Source organism: Mchenga conophoros, linkage group LG8 (genome assembly GCF_057382185.1).
Source record: "Mchenga conophoros isolate Kocher_MC1m ecotype Shallow Benthic linkage group LG8, M_conophoros_male_GT1.1, whole genome shotgun sequence".
In the NCBI taxonomy this organism is placed as follows: domain Eukaryota; kingdom Metazoa; phylum Chordata; class Actinopteri; order Cichliformes; family Cichlidae; genus Mchenga; species Mchenga conophoros.
In genome coordinates, this window is record NC_140533.1 from 5,230,213 (window position 1) to 5,253,344 (window position 23,132).

At 40.4% G+C, this 23,132-nt stretch overlaps 1 protein-coding gene and 1 pseudogene across 1 annotated transcript; one reads left to right on the plus strand and one right to left on the minus strand.

Annotated features, from left to right (window-relative positions):
* The first annotated feature begins 914 nt into the window (after positions 1-914).
* On the plus strand, positions 915-17,409 carry LOC146567965 (myosin-4-like). The gene is made up of 39 exons (XM_085283697.1): positions 915-1,013; positions 1,085-1,312; positions 1,486-1,629; positions 2,957-3,113; positions 3,206-3,233; positions 3,316-3,430; positions 3,515-3,607; positions 3,687-3,750; positions 3,830-3,928; positions 4,024-4,127; positions 4,208-4,346; positions 4,540-4,658; positions 6,002-6,151; positions 6,230-6,400; positions 6,470-6,776; positions 6,868-6,950; positions 7,035-7,122; positions 7,218-7,335; positions 7,407-7,530; positions 8,440-8,576; positions 8,662-8,917; positions 9,000-9,242; positions 9,491-9,667; positions 9,748-9,893; positions 9,978-10,068; positions 10,178-10,567; positions 11,122-11,248; positions 11,328-11,446; positions 11,991-12,187; positions 12,292-12,475; positions 12,580-12,745; positions 13,009-13,133; positions 13,226-13,534; positions 13,606-13,809; positions 14,955-15,080; positions 15,184-15,354; positions 15,445-15,645; positions 15,726-15,857; positions 16,105-17,409. The coding sequence occupies exons 2-39, from the start codon at positions 1,109-1,111 to the stop codon at positions 16,120-16,122; spliced, it is 5,826 nt and encodes a 1,941-aa protein (XP_085139823.1). The 5' UTR covers positions 915-1,013; positions 1,085-1,108; the 3' UTR covers positions 16,123-17,409.
* Positions 17,410-19,139: 1,730 nt separating this feature from the next.
* LOC146567966 (uncharacterized) lies at positions 19,140-23,131 on the minus strand (annotated as a pseudogene).
* Between the last annotated feature and the right edge of the window lies 1 nt (position 23,132).

Consider the following 23,132-nt stretch of genomic DNA (forward strand, 5'->3'; position numbering starts at 1 on the left):
GAGCAGTGCCAAATCCATTTTAAAATTTCACATAAGTAAAAAGTTAGCTTACAGTATTTTACTCTTAATGTCTTGAATTGGATACAGAAAAAAAAACGACACCATCTTTTTTTTATTCATAAGGACATAATAAAATCATTTGGTCCTTATCACGTCTTAATATTAGATAAATACAACCTCAGATTAGCAAAACATTTTACACCATCTCATTATTTATTTAATTTAAAAAAAGTAACCCTCACTGCTTCCATATGAATTAAGAAGAATAAAGAGTAGTAGTAAGTAGCAGGCGATGCTTATACTTGCAGATTGCGGCTTGAGCCTGGTTCTGCTGGAGGTTTTCTTTCCTGCTGTCACCAAGTGCTTGCTCATAGGGGTCATTTGATTGTTGGGGTTTCTTTGCATTATTGTAGTGTATTGCACATAGACATTCCAGTTGTAAAATAAAATCAAAATTCACATGATTTTCAGTAATGAGATTAGACTTGAGCAGTGACTGCTTTGCGTTTAATAACTTTGTGTACCACCAACTATTACTGGCTTACAAATGCATTCTTTGAGCTTAAATTGTTCAATAGCTGCTTTTAAGTCTAGACACATCCTTAATGTCAAATCCAGTTATAATCTTGGAGATCAGTGCCCAAGATAACAAACACTTGGAAAGTTTATCATCTGTGTGAGCTGTATCTCTGGCAGAGGTCACCCTCCTTTGGCATTCATTCTTTTCTTGAGCTGCAGTTGCTCCACGGCACGGATTTATAACAAAAGCTCAGCACCATCTGCATGACATCACATGCCAAGCTAATCACTTTCCTCCACCCACGTTCAATGGGGGATTTGACCTAAATATAGTTGTTTGCTGTCTATGCTAATGCATCTTATAAAAGCAGTAAGCGCCAACGCTTCGTACATTTTTCTGCTTCATTGTCTTCTGGCTGTGACGGCTACTGACTTAACCAGCAGGAGCTTTGATTCAGGTGTCTCTAGAAGGAGCCATACGCTGACTTTCTGGGGTAAGATTTGATCAGGATGATGATCAAATTCATTAATAGATGAATTCTAACATTAACCCTGGATGTTTTAGTCCCCTGGGGTGTACACTGCAGAGATGAGTTCAGACGCTGACATGGCTGTTTTTGGGGAGGCCGCTCCATATCTGAGGAGACCCGAACGAGAGAGGATTGAAGCTCAGAACAGGCCCTTTGATGCCAAAACTGCAGTGTTTGTGGTGGATCCAAAGGAGCTCTTTGTTAAAGGCACATTTCAAAGCAAAGAGGGTGGCAAGGCGACTGTTAAAACTCAGTCAGGACAGGTACATCTGCTCCATGTATCTCTATACTGGAGATTTATAGGCATCGTTGGCACATTTTATTTAGATTGTCCACTGATGAGCTTTTTAATGTACTTTACATTGCAGAAGCAATATAGAGAGCAGGCTCTAACTTCATATATTTCTTAATGAAGATGTCTTTCTTACCGTCACAGGTTGTAACAGTGAAGGAAGATGAAATCTTCCCTATGAACCCACCCAAGTTTGATAAGATTGAGGACATGGCCATGATGACACACCTTAATGAGGCGGCTGTGCTGTTTAACCTCAAAGAGCGTTACGCAGCTTGGATGATCTATGTGAGTACTGCACCAGATAATGCCTGACAAGCTGCTGCTCAACTGAAGCGTGCAGACCAACAGCAGAGGTGCAGTCAGCTGAGGGTTTATTTGGTCTGACAGTAGCTACTTTTTCTTTTCTTTTTGTCTTTTTTTTTTTTTTAATGCTTTGAGGTTATAGAAAAAGTCTAGAGAAGTGTATATCCAAATCGATCCTCGAGTATCTTCCTGGACAAGTGAGCCTATTCTCTTTTTCAGGAAGTGTTATAAATGAAACTAAACATAAATTAATGTTAAAATGTTCTTCAAACTAATAACAAAGTCTTACAAATTCACTGAAATTTTCATGATTTGCAGGCCAAATGCAAGTTCACTGGCAGACAGACTCAAGCAAAAAGCAAACTTCATTCGGGCTGATCTCAGAGTCCAGACTTGCACCAATGCAGGAACACACAACAGGACAACAACAATAAACAATGAGGGAACAAATTAGACTCTAAATTAAGAGTAACATATAACAAGAACTACAAGTTCCCAGAATGCTCAAGAATAAATAAAGAACAGTAAACAAAACTATGAACACCTGGAAAACAAAGAAATGAACTTCAAAAAGCTCAAAAACACAAAGTTAGGCCCAGGATCATGACAAAAAATACAGGTGAAAACACCTGTATAAATATAGTTAGCCTCAGCGTTTAAATAATATGGCCCAGTTTTGGCCTAATTTTGTCCAATACTCATAGTTTTAAGTGATGGAATTTTACAAAATAGCAGCCAGTCCAACATCCAGGTAAAATATATGTTTAAATATAAAAATTACATTACTTAAGTCAAATCAAATTCAAATTCAAATTCAAATTCAAATTTTATTTGTCACGTACACAGTCATACACAGTACGATATGTAGTGAAATGCTTGGACAACTGCTCGTGACCTAAAGTCATCTAATGAATGATGACAGATCACTGTGTGAATTAAAGCATCTCATATTCTAAAACCCACTATCCAGTGTTATTTACCAGAAAAAAGAAAACAATACATTTGAACCATAAACAGAACAACACAAAAAGAGAAAATCCAATTAAATTAAAATGTTGTTTATATACTGCTTCTGACTTTGGAGTTAAGACTTCATAGTTACCACTTACTCGCCTGTCCTTATAATCCATCACAGCCTGTGTCGTGAGAATCAGTGTCACCTGTGTCCTAAGCTGCCTGGTCAACAACATAAATATATGGTGTCCTTTGAGACTAAATTCACCAGGCTGACTAATTAAAAAGCAATAGTTATTCTGTCAGATAAAGCTAATAAGCTTATATTGACCACAGATGTTGCTTTTGGTTGTAGACCTACTCTGGCTTGTTCTGTGTCACTGTGAACCCTTACAAGTGGCTCCCAGTGTACAACCAGGAAGTGGTGGTAGCCTACAGGGGTAAGAAGCGCCAGGAGGCTCCACCACACATCTTCTCCATTTCCGACAATGCATATCAGTCGATGCTTACTGGTAAGCTTAAAAGTTATATTACCATTTTTATGTAATCCAGTGCACCTCTCTAACATGACTGTTTGCTTTTTTGTTTGTTTGTTTGTTTTTAGATAGAGAAAACCAGTCCATCCTCATCACGTAAGCTGCATTTAAAAGATTGTACAACAGCCTGTATTTGTTACTTGATTAAAGATTTCTGATTGTACTTTATGTACTGTAGTGGAGAATCCGGTGCAGGAAAGACTGTCAACACCAAGCGTGTCATCCAGTACTTTGCGACAATCGCAGGCTCCGGGGACAGGAAAAAAGATGCTGCTGCCACTGGAAAATTACAGGTAATATTTAAATATATATGGACTATTCATCAGCTGCCTTGTCTGTATTTTTAATATTTTACATTGTTCATTGTCTTACTTAAGGGGAATCTGGAGGATCAAATCATCTCTGCTAACCCTTTGTTGGAAGCCTTTGGAAATGCCAAGACTGTCAGAAATGATAACTCTTCACGCTTTGTAAGTGAAGACTTTTTTATTTATTTTAATTCCAAGTCTTCTTTTGCTCTCCATAGATAACGTTTCTTTCATTTTTCAGGGCAAATTCATCAGGATCCACTTTGGAACCACAGGAAAGCTGGCTTCTGCTGATATTGAGACTTGTGGGTATTAATAAGTAATACAATCTTGTCAGAATTTGTTGTATTCTTTATTTAAGCCAATTTTGTGTGTTTTTGGTAGATTTACTGGAAAAATCCAGAGTAACGTTTCAACTGGCCGCAGAGAGGAGTTACCATATTTTCTACCAGATAATGTCCAACAAGAGGCCTGAGCTCATAGGTGACACAAGAAACGACAGCATTGCAACAAAGTCATATACACAATGTGTGTATGGTGCAAGGCACCAAATTGAGGGCTTGTTATGTTCTTTCCAGAAACTCTCCTCATTACCACCAACCCCTATGACTACCCATTTGTCAGCCAGGGGGAGATCAGCGTGGCGAGTATTGATGACAGTGAAGAATTGATGGCCACTGATGTAAGTCAGATGAACATTTCCTGCTTTTCCATCACTGCTAACTTTGCTCTTAGATCAGCTCTACTTTCATGTGCATTCAGAGTGCTATCGACATCCTGGGCTTCACTGGAGAGGAGAAGATTGGCATCTATAAGCTGATAGGTGCCGTGATGCATTATGGGAATATGAAGTTCAAGCAGAAGCAGAGAGAGGAGCAGGCAGAGCCAGACGGCACGGAGGGTAATTGTTATTCATAATGTTCCACCTTAATGATTTTATTTATCTTGATATAAATATATATCTCTTGTGCTCATTATCGTTTGTTTTTGGTATGTGCAAATATAGATTTTAATCTTTTCAAACCTTAGAATCTCAGCCTCTTTTATCACACTCTGCCTTTATTTTTTCTTCTCTTCTCTTTTTCTTTGACAAGTGGCTGACAAAGCAGCTTACCTGATGGGTCTGAACTCTGCAGACCTGCTGAAAGCTTTGTGTTATCCAAGAGTAAAGGTTGGCAATGAGTATGTGACCAAAGGGCAGACTGTTCAGCAGGTAACTTGCAAATTTTAGTGTTAACGGACACATAGAAAAGTTCATATCAGGTGCACAAGTGGAAATTCATCCTATAATAATAATAATAATAATAATAATAATAATAATAATAATACATTTTATTTATAGGCACCTTTAAAGACCTTCAAGGTCACCTTACATTAGTATAAAAAATAAAAAACAAGTATAAAAACTCAACAAGGTAAAAATAGACTAAGACGGAATCATGATGAAGTGTGTGCAATTGTGAATAGAAGGGTTTTAAGGTGCAATTATAAAAGTGGAGAGAGAGTTTGTAGTCCGGAGATCTGGTGGCTGAACAGCTAAAGGCTCTGAGTCGTATGGAAGTCAGACGAGCAGGTGGAACAAACAAAAGGGAAGCTGAAGAAGAGCGGAGTGTACGAGGGACTGAGGGCATATGGAGAAGATCAAATAAATATGGGGGAGCGTGGTTATGAAGCGGTTTGACGTTAAGAAGCAGGATCTTGAAATTGACACGGAGGTGAACTTGAAGCTAATGGAGCTGTTTAAGAACAGGTGTTATATGTTCAGTCTCATCCTCTTATCTGCTTTATCTTCAGTGTTTGCCTTGGTACAGGTTTTTGAAAAACTATTGGCACTAACTTAATCAGCGTTGTGAGGTTCATATTGTGTATTGATCATTTTTATTGTTAAATGACAGGAAAGCCTTGTCAAACGCTTAATGTCTTTGAATCCATCAGTTGTGTTGATGCTAGAATATAACTTAGCTCAGTACATTGAGTGGGCAACCACATGCCATATGACTGAGAGTGCCTGGCCTGGGTTCGAGTCCACCCCTTGGCCCTTAGCCACATGTCTTTCCCGTTCTCTCTGCCCCCGCTTTCCTGTCATTTCTTCACTGTGTCTATCAAATAAAGCTGAAAAAAGGCCAAAAAAAAAGAATATAGCAAGAAACTCTAACCTTACAGTCCTGAGAACTCTGACATCTAATCCTGTACTTTGGGGGGGAAATAACATCTTGGAAAAATGTGGGTTAATTGTTTTTGATGTGTGCTAGAATTACTTTTTTCTGGTTCCCTGATTGTTATGACCTGGTAGATCATTCTGAAATGACAACTGTATGTATTTGGAGAGCTCAGGGTTGGAGTTTGTGTTAATCAAAGAGGACGGCAGGCACGTGTCGTCTGGACTAAAAATGGCATGTGAAATAAGTTAAACATCTAGCAAACATAGTTTTATCAAATTAACAATAATCTTGCTCTGTGTATAGATATTGTCTTGAAGTGTGTTGCACACAACAACCTTACAACATGATGATATTAAAGTTGCTGTTGAAATCTACAAAATGTCATTATGTACAGGTCTACAATTCTATTGGCGCTTTGGCCAAATCAGTGTATGAGAAGATGTTTCTCTGGATGGTCCTCCGCATTAATCAGATGCTTGACACGAAGCAACCTCGGCAGTTCTTTATTGGAGTCCTGGACATTGCTGGATTTGAAATCTTTGATGTAAGTTTTCTTTCTACGGTCCATCTGATTATTTGTAGAAAAATAAATAAGCTCTACAGTAAATTCCATGTTTTGCAGTATAACAGTCTGGAACAGTTGTGCATCAATTTCACCAACGAGAAACTGCAACAGTTTTTCAACCATCACATGTTTGTGCTGGAGCAAGAGGAGTATAAAAAGGAAGGCATCGAGTGGGAGTTCATTGACTTTGGGATGGACCTGGCTGCCTGTATCGAGCTCATTGAGAAGGTTTGTTTATTCAGATGCAATATGACCCTGTGATCCCAGCAGGATTTTCTGACTCACTATCTTCAACAGCCAATGGGCATCTTTTCCATCCTTGAAGAGGAGTGTATGTTCCCTAAGGCTTCAGACACGACCTTTAAAAACAAGTTGTATGACCAGCATCTAGGAAAATCAAGCAACTTTCAGAAGCCCAAGTCTGTCAAAGGCAAGGCTGAAGCTCATTTCTCTTTGGTGCACTATGCCGGGACTGTGGATTACAGCATCACAGGCTGGTTAGACAAAAACAAGGACCCGCTGAATGAGACTGTCGTCCAACTCTACCAGAAAGCCAGCCTGAAACTACTGGCTTTCCTCTATTCTAACTATGCTTCTTCTGAGGGTAGGAGTATGAAATACCTAATATTTTATTCTCTATTAAAATGGCCTGTTTTTAATATTCTAAATAAATAAAAACAATGATTATTTTGAAGAAAACACAGGTGGAAGTGGTGGTGTTAAGAAAGCAGCAAAGAAGAAGGGCGCATCGTTCCAGACTGTGTCAGCCCTCTTTAGGGTAACTTTCTGAAAATCTGATCAACAATAGTCTGAAAAAATATTCTGATTGAAAAAATAAATCATCACTGATCATTTCTAACAGGAGAATCTGGGAAAGCTAATGACAAACCTGAGGAGCACCCATCCTCACTTTGTTAGGTGCCTGATCCCAAATGAAACTAAAATTCCAGGTATTCCTCGTGACATTTCAGACTATTTTACTTGTACTGTATGTATGGCAGCCTGAATACAGCCTAAAGACAGTGTGGCTCTACCTGACTTGTAGGGATTATGGAACACCATCTGGTCATCCATCAGCTGAGATGTAATGGTGTGTTAGAAGGAATCAGGATCTGCAGGAAGGGCTTTCCCAGTCGGATCCTGTATGGGGATTTCAAGCAAAGGTAATCAACAAAAGTCTGTTTTTCTGAGAATACTTTAAAAATTGTGTGTAATAAGAGATTTCTTTGTTTAGGTACAAAGTACTGAATGCCAGTGTAATTCCTGAAGGACAATTCATTGACAACAAGAAAGCTTCCGAGAAGCTCTTGGGCTCTATCGATGTAGATCACACACAGTATAAGTTCGGACATACCAAGGTAATTCATTTTGAGTGTAAGTGAAGGCTTCGCCATATTCGAAATGACATATGGTAGGGTTACCATATTTCCAAAAAAGAGGACACTTGGCCCAGTCATGAAGAACTTTTAACATATTTAAACAATGCCTTCTCTGTGCAGTTAATAAATGGTGAAATAAAAAATGTCATATAGGCTTTTACAAGTCAACAAGTGCAAAAAAATTACTTAAAAACCTCTGGAATTAAATAATGGTACAGAAATAAGGCCTCATCTGTATAAGAAAAATTACGGGACGGTGCGAGGGAAATTTCTTTTGCAGTTCGTCTGAAAAGCTGCACTTGTGCTTTGGCATCTTTTAAACATCATCAGGCATGCTGTGTCCAGTCTGTAAGGCAGAACAGCTATTCACAAAGCAGCAGCTCGGGGATGACGTCACACATATGGGTCCTCTGTGGGCCCATAGAAAAACCCGGACATTTTCATCAATCTCGAAAATCCCCCCGGACAGAACGTGGAAAGTGGACCTGTCCGGGGAAAAGAGGACGGTTGGTCACCCTAACATACGGTGAAACTGAAACTTACTGTTGGAAGGCGGACAGTATTTATCCCACATTGAACATAAGAGTAGGGGGATTGTCCACTTAGTTCAATTCTTGGTACCTAGCTAGCCCAGCTACTCCCATCTCATGTTCGTATACCACTAAGCAGATCATTGTTTTGATAGTACCAAACTTTTCCCCACAGTCAAACAAACTCCAACATCATCGTCTTCAACTGTAGTCAGCAACAGTAATCCAAGTACTAGTGAAGAACTGTTATGTTGTTTGTTGTAACCAATCATTTTTAGTATCATTGAGAACAGTGGGTCTGAACATAGTGTTGTAGTTTTTAAGAGATATACAGACAAATGTTCCTTTTCTTTTGTAGGTGTTCTTCAAAGCAGGACTTTTGGGTCTGCTGGAAGAGATGAGGGATGAAAAACTTGCCTCTCTTATCACAATTACTCAGGCTTTGTGCCGTGGCTTTCTCAGAAGGAAGGAGTTTCAGAAAATGATGGAGAGAAGGTAATTAAAATGAGTCCAGAGTAAACTCAAGGTCAATGTTCAGCACACTAAATACAGTAGAACTTTTTGTTCCACCTCTTTCCAGAGAGTCTATTTATATCGTTCAGTACAATATTCGCTCCTTCATGAATGTGAAACACTGGCCATGGATGAAGCTCTACTTTAAGATCAAGCCACTCTTGAGGAGTGCTGAGACGGAGAAGGAGATGGCCATGATGAAAGTTGAATTTGCCAAGTGTAAGGAGGATTTAGCCAAAGCTGAGGCTAAGAAGAAGGAGCTGGAAGCCAAAATGGTTTCTCTACTTCAGGAAAAGAACGACTTGTGTCTGCAGATTCAAGCTGTGAGGAGAGAAACTATGAATTTTGCAATACACAAGTAGAGTGCAGTCTGCATAAATGCTAAATGTGATTTTTGTTAAATAGGAAAGTGAGAGCTTGGCAGATGCTGAGGAGCGATGCGAGGGACTGATAAAGAACAAGATCTTGCTCGAGGCTAAAACCAAAGAACTGAGTGAGAGACTGGAGGATGAGGAGGAGCTGAACGCTGAACTGACTGCCAAGAAGAGGAAGCTAGAAGATGAATGCTCTGAGCTGAAGAAGGATATTGATGATTTGGAGCTCACCTTGGCTAAAGTGGAGAAAGAAAAGCATGCCACTGAAAACAAGGTGTGTTTTTGGTGGTCACCTAACCCTAAAAGAAGGCAAAATTGACTCATTTTGAAAAAACATAAATAGTTTATCATGTGTTTGTCAGTTTCGTTTGTTTTCCGATTGCCACAATTAGAAGAACAATAAAAAAAATATAGATATATATATTATGCAATCTGATTGATTAGAGTTGCAGTTACGGTTAGGGTCATCACTGATGACAACTTCGACCTCAGAAGGTTAAGATACGTGTTTTACACATTCAGGTGAAGAATCTGACAGAAGAAATGTCGTGTCTTGATGACACTATTGCTAAGTTATCCAAGGAGAAGCTGGCCCTCCAAGAGGTCCACCAGCAGACACTAGATGATCTGCAAGCAGAAGAAGACAAAGTCAACTCTCTAACCAAAGCTAAGATCAAGCTGGAGCAACAAGTTGATGATGTAAGTCTATATAGCCAGTAGTTGTTTTTAAAAAATTCAAATCACACATCATGTATAATGTGTATATCCCCATGTATTAGCTTGAGGGCTCTCTAGAACAAGAAAAGAAAGTTCGAATGGATGTGGAGAGGGCTAAAAGAAAGCTTGAAGGAGATCTGAAACTTGCTCAGGAATCCATAATGGATTTGGAAAATGGCAATCAACAGCTGAAGGAGCATCTCAAAAAGTATGGATGGGCACATCTTTGTTTAGGTATAATTTTAAGCTTCTAATGTTTGCTTATAGAAATAGATATGATTTTGTGCAACAGGAAAGACTTCGAATTAAGCCAGTTTGTATCAAAAATTGAGGATGAGCAAAGTGCAGCTGTACAATGTCAGAAGAGGATCAAGGAGCTTCAGGTACCAACAGCAGAAATCTATTGAATTCTTTTTTTCTTTTCTTTTTTCAAATATCTTGAAATCTTGAAGTCAGTGAATGTTAATGGGGTTTTTTTGTTGCTTTAACAAGGCATGCAATGAAGAGCTAGTGGAAGAGCTTGAAGTTGAGCGTGTTGCTAGGGCCAAGGTGGAAAAGCAAAGGTCTGATCTTTCCAGAGAGCTTGAGGAGATCAGTGAGAGGCTGGAGGAGGCTGGAGGAGCCACGGCCGCTCAAGTAGAACTGAACAAGAAGCGAGAGGCTGAGTTTCAGAAATTAAGACGAGACCTCGAAGAATCGACCCTACACCACGAGGCCATCGCTGCAGCTTTAAGAAAGAAGCACGCTGACAGTGTGGCTGAGCTGGGAGAGCAGATTGACAATCTGCAGAGAGTCAAGCAGAAGCTAGAAAAGGAGAAGAGTGAGTACAAGATGGAGACTGATGATCTGTCTAGCAACATGGAGATCATGGTCAAAGCAAAGGTAAGCTAAGTTAAGACATTCATACTGAATGTCAAATATAATAATACAAAATCACCATTACCTACATGATGCAGGTTCCATGTGTTTTCTGCAACTAATCTCAGCAGATCATTTAACCTTCTGAGATCTAAGTGGCCATAACCCTAACACAGTTAGGATTATCATCTAATTAGTGTATAACTTGGACCTCAGAGGGCAGAGTTGTGTGCATTCAAATTAGAAGGACCTTTACACTTACACTACAGAGACAATCTGACTTGATCATCTGGACGTAACAGTCATTTGACATTTAATTGCTCTTTACCTCTGCTCATTTTTGCCCACAGCTTGACTCCTAACCAACTGTTCCCTCACTGTTTAAAGTTCCCAAATTGATATCATGTTTTGCCGTATCATTATATATACAAAGATACCAATTTTGGTAAAAAGTTTGGCCTCTGAAAGTAAAGTGGGAATAGTGCATTCAAAATAATGTAATCAGCAATTAGTGGATTGTGTCTTGCATATAATCAGTATGTTAGAAATACAAATAAAACTGTTATCCATATTATCAGATTAATTATGAAAAGCTGTGCCGCTCTCTGGAAGACCAACTGAGTGAATACAAAACAAAACATGATGAGAACACACATCTGATCACTGAAGTAAATGCTCAAAAGGCAAGACTTCAGAATGAAAATGGTAAGCAGCTGATTAAAAGGTTTTTGGAGTGAAAGTGCTCTTGTTTTTTATGCCTTATTTTCTGAACCCTCTCAAACAGGTGAGCTCTCTCGCCTGCTTGAGGAGAAAGAAGCAATACTCTCTCAGATGTTGAGGTCCAAGCTTGCCTTTACCCAGCAAGTCGAGGAACTGAAGAGACAGGTTGAGGAAGAAATAAAGGTTTGTTTCCACCGTGCCAAACAGTACCTGTTAAGTTAGTGCTAAGTTATGCTATATCTTAGCATAGCTTAGATTAGCTTAACTTAACTTAATTCAGAAGGTTAAAAGTGCATTCATCATCTTGGTCCCCTAAGTTGACTCAGTTCGATTTTTTTTAACAGTTGTGGAGAACTGGTTGCTACACTGGTTTTAAAGGAAAAGTCAGACGTTTTGTAGAATAGGTTTGTTTACTAGTGGATAATTAGCACAAGATCAGAAACCAGTCTGTCTGTGTCCAAAGTTAAAAAGCTAAATGTAACTAGGCTAAAGCTAAAAACAGGAAAAGGAGCAATGCAATCGTTCGGCTTCTAGTCCTTATATTATAAAACTAACTTTAAAAGCTTTAGTTTGTTGCACAAATGTTTCCAACTAACATGCTAATAAATGTACTTTATATTTAAAAAAAAAAAAAAACATTGAACTTGCCAATGCTTACAGTGACAGGATTATTTGACCCTTTATGTGTAGTTTTGTAAATAAAAATCCAAATCTGCCTCCATGTCAGGCAAAGAATGCCCTGTCCCATGCTCTTCAATCTGCCCGCCATGACTGTGATTTGCTGAGGGAGCAGTATGAGGAGGAACAAGAGGCCAAGGCTGAGCTCCAGAGAGCAATGTCCAAGGCCAACAGTGAAGTGGCTCAGTGGAGAACCAAGTATGAGACTGATGCCATCCAGCGCAATGATGAATTGGAAGAGGCAAAGTGAGACTTTTTCTCAAACACATACCGTACATATGTAGATTTTAAAAAAAAATAAATTATAGAGTAAGAAAATTGCCATTATTATGGATTCCCAACTTTCTCAGGAAAAAGCTTGCACAGCGTTTGCAGGAGGCTGAGGAGGCAATTGAGGCTGTGAATGCCAAGTGTTTCTCTTTGGAGAAGACAAAGCAAAGGCTGCAGGGAGAAGTGGAGGACCTCATGGCTGACGTGGAAAGAGCAAACACTCAAGCAGCTGGTCTGGATAAAAAGCAGAGGAGCTTTGATAAGGTAACTGAAGCATCTTGTAACCCACTGCTGCTAAGAGTCAAAGCATTTCATAAAGGCCTTTACAGATTCTGCCTTAGACAAACTACTTTTTGTGTTTTCTATAGATTCTTTCTGAGTGGAAGCAGAAATATGAGGAAACTCAGGCTGAACTGGATGGTGTACAGAGAGAGTCTCGCTCCCTCAGCACTGAACTCTTCAAAACAAAGAATTCTTATGAGGAAGTGTTGGAGCAGCTCGAAGTCCTCAAACGAGAGAACAAAAACCTGCAACGTATGTGGATGATTTCTTATAGATGGTTCATCACATTTATTTAACTATGCAATCATCCATGCATCCATCTGTGTATCTGTCCATCCAACCATCCATCGATTGCTCACAGTAGCTGTGATCGCCTGCTGTTTAAACATCATGTTTGCAGGAGGCAGCCAATCAGAAGATAGTAGATTTACCATGATAGCTCCCTTTTTAGAAAATAACTGATTATTTTTCATGTGATCAGTAACTGAGCGTTACATGTTGTTTTACATTTATAGAAGAAATTTCTGATCTGACTGAACAGCTCGGAGAGAATGGCAAAGCCATTCATGAGCTGGAGAAGACTAAGAGGCAAAGTGAAACTGAGAAGACAGAGATTCAGACTGCTTTGGAGGAAGCTGAGGTGACCTAATCTGATTTTTTTTAAACATAATTCACACAAACCTTATTATTCTTTTTTCCCTTCTGTGTAACCATTCAGTCTTTTTACTCTAGGCTTCTCTGGAGCATGAGGAATCCAAAATTTTGCGCATTCAGTTGGAGCTCACTCAGGTCAAAGGGGACATCGATCGCCGGCTGGCAGAGAAGGATGAGGAGATTGAGCAGATGAAACGCAACCACCAGCGTGTTTTGGAGACAATGCAGTCAGCTCTAGATGCTGAGATGCGGAGCAAGAATGATACCATTCGAATTAGGAAAAAGATGGAGACTGACCTCAATGAGATGGAGATACAGCTTAGCCATGCCAATCGACAGGCTGCTGAAGCCCAGAAGCAGCTGAGGAACATACAAAGCCACCTCAAAGTAGAATATGAAACGCCACTTTAAGTACATCGGTTATGAATGTCTAATCATGGGTAAATTTCTCTCTGTAGGAACAAACCATTCACCTGGATGAGGCTCTGCGGACCCAGGAGGACCTGAAGGAGCAGGTGGCCATGGTGGAGCGCAAGAGCAGCCTGCTACAGGCAGAAGTGGAGGAGCTGCAGGCTGCTCTGGAACAGTCAGAAAGAAGCCGGAAATTGGCTGAAGGGGAAGTAGCTGATGCCTGTGAGCGAGTCGGGCTGTTACACTCTCAGGTAACTCGTAATAGTGAAAAAGCTCTTCGTATATATCCAAGTTATAAGAAATATTTCTCCATATCAGCAAATAATAGTGTCAAGCAATGTTCCCTCTAATTTTTCATGTGTCTGAGCGAACACACAAACTCTCTGAGCGATCCCTTGGACCACTGTGAGTGACAGCAGACGTGTGCACTGTGGTCACGCCAGCATCGAATGCATCCAAGTTACATGTTTTATTAAAATAATCAAATTACAGCATTTATGTTAGACTACTTTTAATTAACTGCTTTAGCCCACTTACAATGAAAATTAAAAAAAAATCCTGTTCATGACCTGTGCAGTATGTTAACACTATTGGAAGTAAAAATAACTTGAACTCCAATTTTGAAAACACAACTTTCTTTTCTTTTTCTGACTTGTATCATGAGTCTGAGTCTGTGGTCTGGGAGAGAGTCTGTAACTCTCTGTCTGCAAAATACAGTATATAATGACCAATGTTGGGCAATTAATTATATAGTTACTTCTTTAAAAACGTTACTGAGTTTTGCAAACAAAGTTTTTTGCTGCTGTTTACCTAAAAATGCAGCCAGAGAGCGTGCCAGCAGTGCGCAATTGCGCACACGCGCAGCTTAGAGGGAACAATGATGTCAAGGTGCGTGCTGTGTGGCAGGCAGGACTCAGAAACAGATGGTTAAACACAAAGGTGCCGGGAAAACTCAGATGCTAAAGTACAGAGAACCGAACATAATAACTGGAAACAGAGAACTAAGAGGCTAGAGACTATGAGACGGTAAGAGTGTGTACGTTAGCGACGCGACAGCAAGGAGTGAATGACAAAGGACTAAAATACACAGTGGAGTAATCAGGGAACAGGAGACAGGAGGAAAACACAGCTAGGACAAATCAAGCATGAGGAGACAAGGGAGGGAAAACTAGACACGCTAACAAAGCACACACGTCTATCAAAGTAAAACAGAAAATGTGAAACATACAACAGACACAGTCAAACCAAAATACAATAAATACAAAATATCTGCAGGTGGGTAATGGGGCTGCTGATATAAAATTAAATATGTTGTTGGACTTGTGAGAGTTCACGCATGAATTGTTAGCACAAGTTCGCTTTTATTGACAGCTGGTTTGTTGTCATTTGGCTGCAGAACACCAGTCTGCTCAACTCTAAGAGAAAGCTGGATGCAGATGTCAGCCAGCTGCAGGGGGAGGTGGAGGATGCCATCCAAGAGGCTCGTAATGCAGAGGAAAAAGCCAAAAAGGCCATCACCGATGTAAATGTCTTTATCCTTAATTTTATTCAGCAATCATTCATTTTCCATTTTTCAATGACAAGGTAGACTTTGAACATCAACCTAACCTCCTGTGCAAATGTAGGCAGCAATGATGGCGGAGGAACTGAAGAAAGAACAGGACACAAGCAGTCACCTGGAGAGGATGAAGAAGAACCTGGAGGTATCTGTGAAGGATCTGCAACACCGCCTGGACGAAGCAGAGAACCTGGCTCTGAAGGGGGGCAAGAAGCAGCTTCAGAAACTGGAAGCACGGGTATCATAGCCTTTCATAAACAGTACCTGAGAAGCATCACTTAGAACGATGACCACAGTTGATGCTAAATTTGTTGAGTGCTGACTTTAGGTGCGTGAGCTGGAGGGGGAAGTGGAACTTGAACAGAAAAGAGCCGCTGATGCCATAAAAGGAGTCCGGAAATACGAGAGGAGAGTCAAGGAGCTCACTTACCAGACTGAGGAGGACAAGAAGACTGTTTTGAGACTACAGGACCTCGTAGACAAGCTGCAGCTCAAAGTCAAGGCCTACAAACGACAAAATGAAGAAGCGGTAAGATCTTCCCGTGAAGTGAGAAATTTGATATTCTCATCATTATTATTCGGTAGCTAAATTTCAGACTTTTCCTACAGGAGGAGCAGGCCAACGTTCATCTTGCTAAGCTGAGGAAGGTGCAACATGAGCTGGAGGAGGCGCAGGAGCGTGCAGACATCGCTGAATCCCAGGTTAACAAGATGAGAGCTAAAAGCAGAGAGTTTGGAAAGGTAAAGTTAGAAACCTGAATATTTTGTTTTCTCCTGCAGTCATTCACATTTACATTATCAAGCTGTGTTTAACCACCAGTTAAAAAAGCATACTTGTTGCCTATGTGTGGCCTAACATGGATGGAAACGCTGGGAATGGGCATCAGTGGCTACGGAGACTGCAGCAGGAAATTAAAAAAGAATAATAAGAGTGGATTATTTTATATTTTTACATATTTTATTTTATTTCCTTTTCTTCTTGTCTCAGGCTGCAGAATCCGAGTAAAACATCCAGCGATGGCAGAACTTATTAGCATAAATGGAAATGAACAAACATTTGTTGTTTTGCTGTGAAACTGTAGCAGAATAAAGTGATTTAAAGCATAACGTTGTTTAATGTTGTTAGTTTTTTCTCTGCATTCAGTATCAGCCATCACAATCAAGTGCAATGTTCCACCAGCCCACGCAACAATCTCAATATTTCATATTATATCTTAATATTAGCAGAAATGAGTGGAGACCTTTCCTTGATGTGTTCATGAGCTTGTCTAACTTCTTTTTGTGGTGCTAATTAGCCAGCTAGCGACAGCACTCTAACAGATAATCAGTTTCACAGGAGTGAGAGGTTTATATATAAACTGCTATGTATGTGGGCAGTTAGCATCTAATTAGAGCAACTGTTTGCAGAGATTAGGGCCTGGTGACATTTACATTCTGTGTTAAAATAGCCATCTTCTTCACTGTCACTCATCTACATCTACTTAATCCTCAGAAGGCTCTAGAGGATTACCACAAGATGGACTATTAGGGTGTGCCACTCAATTCTCCACAACACATGGATCGTGTTTTTATTCATTGTCAGTGCTTTAAAGTCCTCATCATTGCAGGTATTGAGTTTGTCTGGGGGAAAGACTGAAAGCCAAAGTCTGACATGTTATATATCAGAAAGACTGAATGGAGTCAGAATAAGACTCTTTCCCTTCGTTTGGTTACGTTTTTTATTGGTTTTCCAGCACTTGATGAATTCCAAGAAGCTTTTGTCCTGTCTCATTCGTAATGTCATTTGAACTTTGTTTACCTCATGAACTAAGAAAGACGTTTGGCTATTTTTTTTTTTTTGCTTAAAACTTCAAGGTCAACAGCTAGATGATAACACTGCCTACTGTTTGTTTGCTGCTGAGTAATAATAGTCTGCATTTGGAGATTGCTGCTATGAATAATAACGCCTCTTGGCCATCGCTCTCTGAGACTGGTTCTTCCTGTTCAAAGGGAGTTTTTGCTTCCCACTGTCGCCACAGTGCTTTCTCGTAGGTTAACTGATTGTTGGGGGTTTCTCTGTTTTCTCTGTATTACTATAGGATCTTTACCTTCCAATATAAAGTGCCTTTTGGCAACTATTGTTCTGACTTGGCACTACAGAAATAAAACTGAACTGAATTAGAATATGAGTTGTACATGTAGCACTGGGGAGTTTCATGTGAATATGATTGTATAATGTTTCTTTCAAAATGTACCTGTCGCTTCAGTTTATTTCTAAAAAAAAAACCCAATAGCTTTGTCAATACGTGTTGGTTTAATCACACAAACACACTGTATGTTAATAAACGTGAATAATCTGAGAGCAGCTGCTGTGATTCATTTCTCTTCAAACATCTTTTTCCAGAAGTGTCTGCAGGCTGATCTCCATTTTTGTTCCCTCTTTCTCCTTTTTTTTTTATCTGTAGAAGAAACAGGCACCCAAATATTAGAAAAAGAACATGAGTTGAGTGTATGAGGTGAAGTTTTGATTGATATATATATATATATATATATATATATATATATATATATATATATATATATATATATATATATATATATATATATTGCAGACATAGAGGACAGTTACAAGTACCTGGGGATCCCGCAGGCGAATGGGAACCATGAAGAGACCGCTAGAAAAGCTGCAAACACCAAGTACCTGCAGAGGGTCAGGCAAGTTCTGAGGAGTCAGCTGAATGGTAAGAACAAGATCCGGGCCATCAACACGTACGCCCTGCCCGTGATCAGGTACCCTGCTGGGGTAATAGGCTGGCCAAAGGAGGAGATAGAAGCCACTGACATAAAGACAAGAAAGCTCCTTACCATGCATGGAGGGTTTCACCCCAAGTCCAGCACCCTGAGGCTGTACACTAAGCGGAAGGAAGGGGGCCGGGGACTGGTGAGTGTCAGCACCACAGTCCAGGATGAGACAACGAACATCCAAGAGTACATTGGGAAGATGGCCCCAACTGACCGAGTGCTCAGTGAATACCTCAGGCAGCAGAAACCCAAGAAAGAGGAGGGAGATGAGGAACCATCATGGAAGGACAGGCCCCTGCACGGTATGTACCACCGGCAGATAGAGGAGGTGGCTGATATCCAGAAATCCTACCAGTGGCTGGACAAAGCTGGACTGAAAGACAGCACAGAGGCACTAATCATGGTAGCACAAGAACAAGCTCTGAGCACAAGATCCATAGAGGCTGGGGTCTATCACACCAGGCAAGACCCCAGGTGCAGGCTGTGTAAAGATGCCCCAGAGACAATCCAGCACATAACAGCAGGGTGCAAGATGCTAGCAGGCAAGGCATACATGGAACGCCATAACCAAGTGGCCGGCATAGTGTACAGGAACATCTGTGCCGAGTATAACCTAGAAGTCCCGAGGTCAAAATGGGAGATGCCCCCAAGGGTGGTGGAGAATGACCGAGCTAAGATCCTGTGGGACTTCCAGATACAGACGGACAAAATGGTGGTGGCTAACCAACTGGACATAGTGGTGGTAGACAAACAGAAGAAGACGGCCGTAGTGATCGATGTAGCGGTTCCGAATGACAGCAATATCAGGAAGAAGGAACACGAGAAGCTGGAGAAATACCAAGGGCTCAGAGAAGAGCTCGAGAGGATGTGGAGGGTGAAGGTAACGGTGGTCCCCGTGGTAATCGGAGCACTAGGTGCGGTGACTCCCAAGCTAGGCGAGTGGCTCCAGCAGATCCCGGGAAAAACATCGGAGATCTCTGTCCAGAAGAGCGCAGTCCTGGGAACAGCTAAGATACTGCGCAGGACCCTCAAGCTCCCAGGCCTCTGGTAGAGGACCCGAGCTTGAAGGATAAACTGCCCGCAGGGGCGTGCTGGGTGTTTTTTTTATATATATATATATATATATATATATAACCATTCCACTCTTCAGTCTCCACAGAGCATGACTCTGCCATCTGAGAAAGTTAAATATATAATTGAAATTAACATTAGGAAAAGAAAAAATGCTAATACATGTCATTTTCAGACAGCTGGAATTAACATAACTTCACTCTGAGTAGGAAGCTGATTGAGAGTCCAGCTGGATTCAGCCTGCTTTGCTCTGTTTTCCATGTCATGGAGTGCAGAGATGATGCCATCTCTAGCCGTTGTGAGGTTTTCATCAAAGTCCATGAGGTGGAAGGATTTTGAGTGGTTAAGAAATTTTTTGTAAATGTCTTTCACCATGTTCCAGGCCACCAATGTGCAGCCCCGGTTGAAGTAAGCCCATGTGAAAGATGCAACCAGGGAGAAGCAAGCAATTGCTGCGTCAGCCAGCAGTTTACAGATGTGAGCAGCAGCTTTTTAGGCCCTGCTTTTTAGAACCACAGTCAAACTGGAGCTCTTCTTTGTGGCCTGAGGATGTGAGGGTGTGACTTCCACAAGTGAGTCATCCAGAAAGAGGAACTCAAGAAGAGTATTTACCACCAAGCTGTGGTGGTCAGCTGCAACTTGATGAAAAGCATCCGTTTGGAACGCTTGCTTGTGTGAGAGCTTGTAAAAGAGCTGAGCAGCTTGTTGGACAGGTGTGTGAGGAAGGTCCATCAAACCTTAGGGCAGGGATAGCTCAGTAGGTAGAGTGGTTGCCCCCTGATTGGAAGGTTGGGGGTTCGAATCCACTGAGAGCCTATCCTGTGGTACTCCTGAGCAAGGTACCATCCCTACACACTGCTCCCCAGGCGCTGCACTGGTGGCTGCCCAATGGGTGAAATGGAGAGGAGTAATTGTCCTACAGGGACTAACACATTACCTGCTCTGCTTTAGATTGGAGGACTGAGGGACACATTTGAAGACCCTCCACAGCGACCTTTATGTAGCAGGTAGAGGAGAAGTGTGAAGGACTGTGTTAAGGATAATTACTGGTTCATTTCAACCTTGTGTATTTTCTATTAATGTAGCTGCTTTGTATCTACGAGTCAGGCCAACTCCACACTCTCCAGCTCTCATGTAGAGATTCAAGGCAGAGAGCGTTTTCCTCTTTTAGGACAAAAAAGCGGAAACTGCCTGAGGCTTTTTTTCAAACAAAGCTTGTGCATTAAAAACACGGTCATGGTGACATCAGCCATTGTTTTCTGGTTAGAGATCAGCTTGCTTTAAAAGTTTACCTAAACCACTGCATGTATGTGCCAACCACATGATATATTTATTGAGATTAGCGACTGAGACTATAAGCCCACTATAAAAGTGTTTATCGAGGTCACAAATCAAAGGAGCATTTGGACGTTGTCCCATAGACCAACTGGACTTCTTTTATAAACCGTTAAAAGCAATCCAGTGTTAAGTCCCACATGGGCTTCATTGTTCAGAGCTAGTCTTTTATATTCAGTCTGTGGAGCCATATCAATAGGCAATAACCCAGACTGCAACCAAACCAATTCTACATTAAATTCTTTACTCATGAAACACCACATTAGATCGTTACCTCTCTTCTGAACGGCTTTGTGAGACATTTCTCTTCTTGAAATTCCTCCTGGAGCTCTTCTGAGTCTCCATCTGAGTGAGACAGAGTTGCTGTGCAGAGGTCCAGGCCTGTGCAACAGGCAGTACACCGTCTCAGAAGGAAGACTTTACATTTCTGCAATTCTCAAATATCTGTCAAGCACTATGCGAATGCACAATAAGGTTAGGTGAGATGGTGCCATTCTATCAACATTAAATCCTTTGTATATGTCTTCTCTCTAAGCTACCGCTACTGCTTTAATGAATTGTTAATGTACTGATGCATTACAGAACAGCTATAAATTGCTCACAGGGGCTAGTTGTAGGTTAGATATCCTCCTTCACTTCAAGAGAGACTGACAGTGTTATTCCAAACGCATTAAAAAAAAATCATGCTCAAAAGATCTTGGTTTATTGACTCTGGGTACGCAGCACTCCATCAGCTCCATCTGTTGTCTAAATTCTCCCAAATAAGCACTCTCCAAATAATAACAGGTGTGTTTTCTGATGAGAAAAAATGTTTAAAGAGAGGTTAATGACAAAGACTTTACACACCTGATACAAAGACAAAGTTACAGCAGTCTGAGTGAAGGACGTGTACTTTCAGGTTATATCAGAGCTGCAGTAAGAAAGAGTATGTGATCTTGCGTGTCTTGATGTGTGTGTATTTGTGTATGTGTGTGGAATATGCAGCAGATCGCATGATTCTGGAACTTGACATGAAACCAAATAAAAGTCTAAATGGGACCAGTTCCAAAAATAAACAAAAACAAAACAAGAAAACCCCCCCCAAAAACCCAACAACAGTGTCAAGTCTTGTTGTCACATGAAATGATTGTGGGCTTAATTTAAACAGTTGTTTTTGCAGCATTTTTGTGAAGCAATTAAAGTTTCATGTTGTGCTCCACAAACTCGCACTTCTGCTTGATAACCAGTAGTCTGTAGCAGAGAGCCTTTTATTTGTGGCTGCATTATTGCTCAAGACTCTTCGATGATTGTTTACTTTAAAAGAACACGCCACTAATTTAAATCATTGAAATCTGTTAGCTTGTCATCTACAGTTTGAAAAGGATGAAAGAGAAGAAGCAACCGAAGAGCTTTATTCAAAGTAACTCTTTATTGATTTTTTTTTGTTTAGTTGTTTATTGTTTAGCTTATTTTTGTATTTTGAACAGCAGTGTAGTGAAAGTGTGGCCATACGAGGATAGTAATAAACTGCTGTACTAATCCTCTAATTACATTATGTCACACAGCCTTGAGTTAACATGTACTTGTGTTGTTTAATATCTAATTTTTTGTCTTCTGATTTGTGAGTGATCAGCTTTCTTTTTTTGTGAAATATGGTCTCTGCTTACTGTGCCTCATGCTGATCTGATTGTGTTGCCTGAATAATCAATGATATGCCATGACACACTGGAATAGGGTAAAGGAAGGAAGTCTAAGCTCATGTGATCATGTTCATATTGAGGGCAGCATTGGTTCCTAGTACAGCTGCTTCACTTCAAGTGAAAATAAACAGTTTAGGTAACTAGACAACTAGCCTCCGCTGTTTTACTAGACATGCTTTCACCTCCAGTAGTATTCTACTGATCGCAATGATTATTGTGGTGCCAACCAACTTCCCAAATGCAGCAACAGAATTGCAAAACTCCTCAGTGCAAACCTAATAAACTCACTGAAAGGTAGATAACACAGATTGATGAAAAGATAAACAGTCGCATTGTTTATTTATTTATGTAGAAATAAATAAATTCACAAAAACTAACCCAAAAAGTTAAAGCAGTAGAAAAACTATGACTCATCTTCCTCATTTTAATGAAATTGAGTAAAAGTGGAGATACAGCCCTTTCTTCTGTCAAGTACGCTATGATAAAAGCTTTCCGGTTAAGCTTGTCAAAGTAAAACATAAAAGTGCCCACGTGCACATACACCAGGTTTCTGTGGCGAAAACAGATACCCAACAAAACATCTGAAAACATGCACAGAATGACGTCAGCTACTCATGTGAGTCAAAAGCTCAGGTTTCAGATTGCTTTGTTTCAGTCATTTTTTGTCTTTGTGATATTATAGAAAGGGGATGTCCTGAATCTAGTCATCTCTAGGGACGGACTATGGGTGTGAGCACAAAACCCCCCACCCAGCTGGCTTAAAGGTAGGTGGGGAGGCTTGTTTCACAATGAGTCCCCAAAAGTTTATTCTGTTCATCTGGACATACCGTCTTCAGTGGAAGAAACGTTTCGTCGCTCATCCAAGTGACTTCTTCAGTCTCAGCTGACTGCAGGTCTCCCCAGTCTTATAAACAGTCAAGATTTACTCACCTGGATGATTGAGCATACATCAAGACGTTTAACAATGAGAATAAATCCGTCCAAACATAAAAAAAATAATTGTTTCACTTTTAATGCTTTGAACTAAATTAATGATGAACAAACTCTTAATTTCATCGTTTCAAAAAAACCAAAAACTGAATGTTGTTTTCTTGTGCAGTGTCCCTTATTTTCTCGGTTTGTCTCATTCGTGTGTTTATTTACCTGCATG

What these genes read in the sequence shown, in the direction of transcription:
- LOC146567965 (XM_085283697.1), top strand. Translation starts at nt 1,109, where the DNA reads ATGAGTTCAGACGCTGACATGGCTGTTTTTGGGGAGGCCGCTCCATAT. An exon ending in AAGACTTCAGAATGAAAATG is followed by an intron (nt 11,249 to 11,327) that starts GTAAGCAGCTGA and finishes CCTCTCAAACAG; the next exon opens with GTGAGCTCTCTCGCCTGCTT. An exon ending in AGAGAACAAAAACCTGCAAC is followed by an intron (nt 12,746 to 13,008) that starts GTATGTGGATGA and finishes TTACATTTATAG; the next exon opens with AAGAAATTTCTGATCTGACT.